The sequence below is a fragment of the Cygnus atratus genome, chromosome 4, assembly GCF_013377495.2.
Source record: "Cygnus atratus isolate AKBS03 ecotype Queensland, Australia chromosome 4, CAtr_DNAZoo_HiC_assembly, whole genome shotgun sequence".
Classification (NCBI taxonomy): Eukaryota; Metazoa; Chordata; class Aves; order Anseriformes; family Anatidae; genus Cygnus; species Cygnus atratus.
In genome coordinates, this window is record NC_066365.1 from 19,805,484 (window position 1) to 19,815,024 (window position 9,541).

At 37.1% G+C, this 9,541-nt stretch overlaps 1 protein-coding gene across 1 annotated transcript in view; it reads left to right on the forward strand.

Moving 5' to 3' along the window:
- Window positions 1-8,539, forward strand: part of MTNR1A (melatonin receptor 1A) — a 45,615-nt gene extending 37,076 nt beyond the window's left edge. The window contains 2 exon segments of the mRNA XM_035557900.2: window positions 7,670-8,439; window positions 8,441-8,539. Coding sequence (XP_035413793.1) covers window positions 7,670-8,439; window positions 8,441-8,539 — 869 coding nt within the window.
- The last annotated feature ends 1,002 nt before the right edge of the window (window positions 8,540-9,541 follow it).

The following is a 9,541-nucleotide window of genomic DNA, read 5'->3' on the forward strand; positions in this document are numbered from 1 at the left end:
GTCCCGTCTACTGCTGCATGAGGTGCTTAAATGTACAATGGTAGCCCAGGCTTTTCTTTACTGCTGCTTTTCTTTTCTTGGGTGCTTTATATTTCATGGCACACGAATTCATCCAGTGGCTAACATTGCCCTTCTCAGCACACCCAGCAATACCTCAGTGTCGCCACTGCTGTGTTCAATGTCCCATGCACCTACTAAATCTGCTTAGTACAAGCTAAGCACTCCTATCCTATGAGAGGTCCAATACAAGAGACATTTTCCAAGCAGCCCTGACATGTCACACAGAACTGCCAGAGGCAAGGTACATCCCCAAGTCTGTAGCACTCACCCAGCATATGTACTCAATTCCTTTCTCTGCCTGACAGTAAAACTCACATCATTTTTCTCTCATGACTGAAGCACCAAGAATAGCACTGACAAATGCTTTTAGACTGCAAGAAGGAGTGTAGTAGCTATCTCACTCACACGTGGGCCATGGAACCACAGAAAAAGGTGTGATAGCAGGTGATAAAGTCACAGAAAACTCTGTGTCATCTGCATATCTGCAGAACTACGTAATCACATCTACATACTGTTTGGCTACAGCCAGTACAGACCTGACACCCAAATCCTCCATTCCTTTATGCTGAGTATTATGTAATTCCTCACTGCCATTTTCTGCCAATTACTCTTCCATGCATCTAATTTTCTTGGCCAGAAGATGGCATAGGCATTTCAAATTAAATAGCTGCTGTAGCTTCCTTGGAAGTTTCTGTATGGTAATTAGTATAATCTAAATACAGTATAACATTCTCTTTTCAGAGTGCATCAGTGTGATCTTTCATTCATGCTGTGCTGATTATGTCAGATTTTCTTCAACCTACAGCACATTGGAATAAAGTATTACAGGTAATTCTGATAACATGGAATAAAAATAATAATTAAATCCTAGCTTTCAAACATACTGTTACACAGTTTGCCAGCTGTTCAGACCTGTAACATTCAGCACCCTGCATTTCTATCAGCTAAAAAGTTGAGGCTACTTAGGTCCTTGCAGCATCTGAAGTTCTGTGACACTCAGAATCTCTACCTTAGCAAGATTGTTAATGAGTCTGAACTGTAAATATTTAATTCTTTCACCTCAGTGCTATCAAGCTACCACCCCAATATCATTACAGCTATAGGCAATTGTCCTGTCTATAATTACACAATTGGCTTCATTAGTATTCCAACTAGATTACAGTGGGTCTGAAAATCCCTTCCATTATGAGAGACTTTTGAAAGAGGATTTACGAAAATTGCTAAATAACACAGGGTCTTTTTTCAGTTTAAAAGGAAAGAGAAAGGGAGGTTTTCCTCCCTGCATTTAAAGCTAAAACGTGCATTGTGGGCTTTAAGCCATTCATATTTCATTGCATCGCCACCTGCAGCATGTGGGTTAAGTTGCTAATCAGAAGCAAAAACCCACAGGCCCATCACGCTATTTAAATTTAATGTACACGTGGACTTCTTGATTTAGAGCAAGTTTATAAATAGCATCTTTAGTTTAAAAATAGGCTTTTCAGATCTAAGGGAGTTGATATTATGATCTGTAAAGTGAATGAAGCTCCCAGGAGTAACTGGAGCTTATGTAATATTTATTCCTACATTTCTGTTCAGCTGTTTTGTGCCATTTTGATGCTGAGCTGCAAGGACTCTTAGTTTCTCAAACCTTTAAAATCCAGTGAAGCTGGGACTGTCTGCACACTTGCTTGCCTAGGTAACCTTACTTGGCTTTGAGATTATGCCAAAGAAGGGTCACTGGCCCACTTACAGATATTTTTACTTGATAGCTTTATTGCACATGACCTTTGTGAAATCCCAAACTGTGTTGCCAGGTACAGCAAATTTCTGATATTGAATTGATCCTAGAAATATTCTGGACAGATCTTTCTTTTCTTGAAACCATATGATTGGTTAAGGTCATGACTGGTTAAGATCGCAAGGAGAAGCATTGCTGTGCCTGTAGAACTAAGTTCTGTCTCCAGATAAGTGAACACGAGTATTTTATTAAATTTGCATTAGGTACTCACAAGAACAGCTTTCACTCCTTGATTTTGTATTTGGCTCTAATGTCTTTAAAAGTGAAACACTAGTGCTAATGGAACAACGTTCAGGGCAAAAATGTTCACAGATTATGAGACAAATCTAGTGTTGACATCTGACATTGTGACACCATTTTGTGCATGGAAACAACCATGTAAGAGAAGCAGAGGCATGAGCAACAGATATGCCTAACAAAATGCCTTTCCAGGGAAGAAAATCCAGCTCTTAGGAGCAAAACATGGCAAATTGCACTGAATATTACACTTAGACATCTGATTTTGCTTTCTTCATAAACCAGCCTGTTGCCTCACTTCCTGTGATGCCTTGTATTCTAGAATCACCGCCTTCTACCATCCTGTGGTGTAAGGGAGCTACAAGTTTCCTGAGCTAGGTATTTTGCCAGCTTTTTATCAGTGCTGTCACTTTTGCTAGATGTAAACTTGTCAGAATGGTGCTCTGTTCAGTCATGGCTGTGAGGTACCATGTTTGAATTTCCTCCTTCCTGCTCTATGTATTCATTGGCATGCACCTACTGTTAGTCTTGTGTTCACCTAGCAGCACACAGCCTCAGCTTCACATTCTTAGCCAGGGTTGGATTAATGAGAAACATTTCAAAATGCTGTGAAATCTGTAAGCTATCCTTGAAGAAAATCAGTAAAAGTATTAGAGTGACCAGTGGGTGCTTTAAGATGAAAATTAAAGCTTGGTACCATTAAATATATAGAAACTACAGACATAAAACTCTTGGCAACACGATATTTGAACAAATTGCAACTTCTAGTAAACCTGATCTAAATTTATAGCTAAGCATCCTGTTAATCAAGCCTAGTTATGGAACAATTGGAGGTGACTTAGCACATCTGGCAGTATCTCATAGCTAATAAAAAAGACAGTCATTAAGAATGGTATGGAACTGGTAGTTGGAAATTAAGTTTGATCTCATAGGTGGTCCATCATTGCAAATGTTTTTACTATCCTCATTATATAAAGATACACTTAACAAGTAAACATTAGAGAGCTGAGTCAATGGCCACTGAAACAAAAGTGTTGTACATACATGACTTCAATGACAGATACATGTACTGTTTAGTTTTGCCTAAAAGCAAAAGCATTCCCAGTATGTAAAAAGACTCTATATCTCTTAGCTACACTTGGTACAATGGTACAATGGGAGGAACTAATGCATGAACAGGAATGTAACATTTATACCACAAAATGTAACTGCAAATTGAAAACATGATGTCTATGTCTGGAAAGCATTTGTAATAAGAAGCCAATACATTATTTATTATGGGAAATAATTTAAAATAGGTAAACAGAAATAATGACCTAGCAACCAAAATTTAAAGGTACAGAAATATCTTTGAAAAAAAGGAGGAGAAATAATAGCTTTACCATTGTTGCCAGCAAAATGACATCTCTACAATTCATTCAGATTTACTTAGTACCAAGAAATTCTGGCTGAAGTTACTAATGGCTTTACAATGTTGCTATTTTGTTCCTTAGGTAAATATCCTATTTTGTTCCTTTTCCACAATACACTTTTCTCCAGGCTAAAAATGTTGAGAGTCAAAATACTTCACAGCCTCAACACTTTAGGAAATAGCTCTGCAGACCTCATTTCCCTCAGTTCTGCTCCTGAAATTGAAGAAAAACTTTGTCCTTCTTTTTAATCTGGCAATGTGCTCAGCCTTCCAGTCTAAGTCTATGGGAGGCACATAGCGTCATTTAGACTAAGTAATTATATTTTTTTCCCATTAATATTCTGCACTTATTTTAGTTTCTGGAAATTTCTGGAAAAGTTTGAATTCCCATTCACAAAGACCTATTTAACATTATACCTAGGGAATAACAACCTGCATAGTAAATTGTATATGTTACACAGATACTAGTTGTCAGTGATAAAACATCATGTAGTTCTCATTTCATGTCGCTATTTTCATTTTGACATTCTGACGATTAAAGCCAAATGTATTTTTTTATAATCTGCCATGGTCACAGTTTTTATATTCAATTTGTGTTGTTTTTTGCTCTTGGAAAAGTTGAGTTGTCTGGGAGAGCACTTGTTTGTTTTCTTCTGTTTTAAAGCTGTTTTTTATTCAGCAGACGGGTCTGATGTTGCTACGTGTTTGCTGAGCAGGAAGGTGTCTTTTCAGTAACAGCGGTGAAAATATTTAATGGAACATTGCTTTAGATTGCATCCAAAAGCAGAGCCTGCTACAGCTGGTAACCATGAGATTACCTTTCTTCCCCCACACATCCATATCACAGCAGCTGCTTAAGTTTATTAAATGGCAAAGTAGAGAAATTCAACCTCTACCTTCACAGTTCAGCCAACTGGTGTTAATGCACTGTAATGCATTCTAGTTACATAAATCACATTTTCTCATAGCAACATAATCTCATTCTCTGTAGAGGATGAATACTTTTTGTTCCAGGAAGAGTTATTGAAGATTTTGGTGGTTTGGGATTTTTTTTTTTTTTTGGAAAAGTTCAATATGGAGCTTCAGCCTTCATTTATAGCATTCTGTTCAAGCCCAACTCCGAGGATAAAAGCTAATTTATTCCTAAATCTTTTTTACGGTATTTACCACTACAATGCCAAGTGCTCCACAAACATAAGAGATTATTGTATTTTCACAATATGCCATTAAGTATATGGGAATTTAATATAATATCAATATTTACCATTAATAGTGGATACCTAAATCTGGAATCACATTTTAGAGCCCGTACTAGAAAACATGTGAAAGCTCAACACTATTTTAGATCTGACTTCAGAGTCTGAAACAACAAACTTCAAAACACACAGCAAACATATGAAACCCAAATAATTTTTACTTGAATTTTCTGTTCTGTCTTAATGGCAAAGTTTCCATGTTCACAAGGAAAATGTATCAGAACTCAAATTTGAAGATAACCTTTCCTGAAAGGCAAGTTAAAAGCCCTCTCTGCAAGCAGGTATCTGGTTTCCAGCCAGACTTTTAGCCCAACGCTTTGGTCATCCACCTGACATGTTAACCATGAGCTGACAGCCAGGGAGTTTGGTCTCCCTGCTCATGATTTTTTAAGACAGGCTCCCAGCATAGCCTGCAACTTCCTTATGAAACAGCTTGAATTTCCAAGGCCTTGAGGGTTTGAGGCTCTCTGGCAGCCTACTGAAAAGATAATCTGGGATCCCTGCTTTGTAGAAGCCTAAAATTTGGCTGTTTCAGAGGTAGAGTGCCTATTCTGAGACTCAGTTGTTTGCCAAAGCATAGGGTAGCTTAAACAATTCAGAGAAGAGCGCGACACCTTTCTTCTTTTAACAGAGGGGGAAAAAAAACCACACACTTTTTATCTTTTTGCTTATCAGTAGCTGAACTTTTTGTCTCAAGTGTATTAATAATGATAATAATGGCAATATTAATGAAGAGCACCAACAGAATTTGCAGGGAATGTCACAGAGAAAAGCCTGGTGTGGTAAATTTCCAGCTAAGTGGAAAATCTAAAAGCAAACGTAAACTGGATTCTTCAAGTATTCTTTAATAAGGGTCTCATCTAGAGTTTATACGGTGTCATTTCTTGAAATCTGCAGCATTTGAGGCAGAGGAGAGGGATTTTAGGAAACTCACCAACAGCAACTTTTCATTCACTTTTCACTTCTCAGTTCACAAGCTAAACACAGAGCTCTTGAGTTTCATCTAGTCTCTTGATTCATCCTTGTATCACTTGCCAGTATGTCAAGGGTAAATTCTGAAAGCAACGTTTTTTTTCCTTGTCCTCTTCTGCTTAAAGGAGCTCTGATGTTTGTGCTGAAATGATCTGGAATTCTGCCAAAGCCTTTAGGATAAGCATATTTCAGTCTGGCAGTGAATTTGCAGGAAAAAAGAAGAAACAACTACAGACACCATAGAGAGAGATTTATAAATCCAGATACAAAATCTATGAAAACTAGTGTAGCAGTCTTTTAGCTGAGGCCATTTATCCCAACTGCCACAAGTATAAATGTCATACATGGTATTTCATGCTTGTATCAAAACTTTAAAAAAAAAAAAAGGGGGGGGGGGGGAGGGGAGGGGACAACTATCATCCTGAGACAAATAATTGCTATATTTTTGTCTGAAGGTGTTTGCAGATTTAATATTCCTCCCTGACCATGTACAGTATAAGTATAGTGAGAGAATATATATTTAAAAAATTAAATTTCCAGATAAAATGCAAAAAACTATTTTTGAGAATTATAGCAGCTAAAATGCACTATTAGTTCATAAGTATTTTTGCCTTTTTTAAAAGTCTATTCTAATTTATTTGTATTGTGTCTGCTTAAGATAAATGTATAACACAGTTCACCAAAGCTAATTTGGATTATTAATGAAATTCTGTGTCATCTAAAGCTAGCAATATATTTTCTTAGAGGTTGCAATAGGAGCTTATATTTCATCTTTAGTGAATAATCTCAGAGCTCCAAAATACGATTCCAAACACAAGCATACTTATATACACACATATATACATTTGTATACCTATACCTATATATATATATTTACACATTTATAGCTTTCTGTTGATATGGAATCAAATAAATAGACATATACATGTAGTAGTTATTTTTTAAAAAAATGAAGAAAAGCTGTATCAGTGTATCTTGTGACTTTCTCCTTAGAAACTAGAATGGTTGGGAGGTATTCAGGTGGATTATTGTTAAAGTATTTTTTTTTAAATATATATATATTATCTATGCTCAAAAAATCTATTCAGACTGAATGTAATTATGATGGGTTCTGTTGTCTTTGAAGAACAGAGAGGCGTCTAAAAAAATACGAAAACCTAAAATAATTTCCCTTTGCTTTAATTCACAAATGAACTAAGAGAATGGATGATTGCTTAATTTTTCAGTTAGGAGACAAAGAAGAATGTGGCAGTCTGTGGGAACTGTGTTGGTCATTGCCTGGCATAAGTTGTTTTACTGAAGAGTATGTCTCTCAATTTAGGAAAGACAACTTAGTTTGTGTCCAGCAAGACACTTAGAAATTCTTACTTTAAATTCCTATGACGCTACTTCCCAAAGTATGAATTGCAATGGTTTAGTTAAGTGCTATCCAGCAGATACAAAAAGAAGATGTCACTTTAGTGGAAGTTTGAAATACAATACTTCAGAACTGGAAAAACTAAGAGATAATGTAAGGAAAAGGAATTAAGTTAAATATGGAAGGTAAATGTGAGTCTTGAAATGTATTAGCAATCATTTTATTTATGCTGATTTTTCAAGAGAGACTATCTATTTAAAGCCAAACCAAGTCTTAAAGTTATGAATATTTTAATATGATCTGAATTCTGGGTCTCTGTGATTAGGAGAATCCAAATAAATTAGATGATAAAAATAGTAGGTCATGGTAATTAAACCCATAGACAGTTCTCTTTTAGATGGTGCATGTTTAAATTCAGCATCTTCTTTAGATTAAAAATGAGTGTCATTTCTGATATGCAAAAATTAACTTCAACCTGGAAACTAGAAATTAATTAAAGTGTTCCACTAAGGGTGGTTGTTAATGTTTTGAGAGCAGAAGTGATGGAAGAGAGCAAATGAGAAGCTAACACTTCTCTTTTTATATTTATTTTGCAGGAAATATATTTGTGGTAAGCCTGGCAATTGCAGACTTGGTCGTAGCAATCTATCCATATCCACTGGTCCTCACATCTGTGTTTCACAATGGATGGAACCTGGGATACCTTCACTGCCAGATTAGTGGCTTCTTGATGGGTCTAAGTGTCATTGGATCAATTTTCAATATTACTGGCATTGCTATCAATCGATACTGCTATATCTGCCACAGCCTCAGATATGACAAGCTGTACAGTGACAAGAATTCTTTGTGCTACGTTGTTCTTATCTGGATCCTAACAGTTGTTGCTATCGTGCCCAACCTGTTTGTGGGGTCTCTCCAGTATGACCCTAGGATTTACTCATGCACGTTTGCACAGTCAGTGAGCTCTGCATATACAATAGCAGTCGTGTTTTTCCACTTCCTGCTTCCCATGGCCATAGTTACTTTCTGTTACTTGAGAATATGGATCCTTGTTATTCAGGTGAGACGAAGGGTTAAACCAGACAACAACCCCAGACTGAAACCACACGACTTCAGAAACTTTCTAACCATGTTTGTGGTATTTGTACTGTTTGCAGTCTGCTGGGCTCCCTTGAACTTTATAGGCCTTGCTGTGGCGGTCAGCCCAGAAACTGTAATCCCTAGGATTCCAGAGTGGTTGTTCGTGTCGAGCTATTACATGGCATACTTCAACAGCTGCCTTAACGCTATCATATACGGACTCCTGAATCAGAACTTCAGAAGAGAATACAAGAGAATTATTGTCAGTTTTTGTACAGCAAAAGTTTTTTTTCCAGGACAGTTCTAATGATGCAGCAGACAGGGTGAAAAGTAAACCTTCTCCGCTGCTTACAAACAACAATCAAGTGAAGGTGGACTCTGTGTGAAAACTGGAACCCTGTTATTGTCCCTCCAGAGCATCCAAATAAAGTATCTGTTTTAGTGGAACTACTGTTAAACATCATAGTGAAGTATCTATTCTACACTGAAGACACTTTTATTGAATCCTTTGCATGGTATCTGGGAACCCAAGTTACAGAGCCGTGACATGCAGACCCGATTCTACATTGCTGTATCTTTCATATAACACAGTGACATCCTTAATGGCATTACAAATTATGCATGGATACTTCTTTCTCTTCGTAAATGGAGACAAAGAACTAGACAGATTGAAACAGAAATATCCACATTGCCTGGCTCTATAAAAGAAACCACAAAACTATTCCCACTGCTCTCTGCTTGCTTCTTCTGGCCAAGCTATGGTCCTGATTCTAAAACCACTGAGAACTTATTTTGAAAGATGAAATCAGGCCATTAGGAAGCGTATTAGGAAATGTGCAGTAAGAAATCAAGCTAGTTGAAAAGTCATCAGGATTTTTTATAAGTACCTCTACCTATATTGCTTTGCTCCTAAAATGGACATGATTATACATTTTGTGGAGGCTAAACCTCATCAGCCCTCCTTGGAATGGCATTCCCAATTGACTTCTCAATTTTAAAACAGTTTTTAGGTGGAGAAATATGACTGACTCACTGTCTTCAAAGCTACAGAGGCAGGAGGCTAAACAGGAAGGAAAGAAAAGAGACATGATTTGTCAGCTTAAGCCATTTGGGGAAGAAAAAAGGTGTAGGAGGAGTGGAGAGGGAAATACAAAATACCATTCTTTCTGAAGAGACAGAAATTCACAAAACTGGGAAGTTCCCCAGAAGGGATTCTGGGGACACACCTCCTAGAAACATAAGCAAGGAAGGGCCATTGTTTCTCACTTATGTACAGTACGGAATATCTGAATCTCTGCAAGAAGATCAATGTTTTTAAGAGGGACTGTGGGTGAGGATGACAGTTTGTCTGGTTAGTGGAATCTTAATCTCATTAAACACTGGGAAAT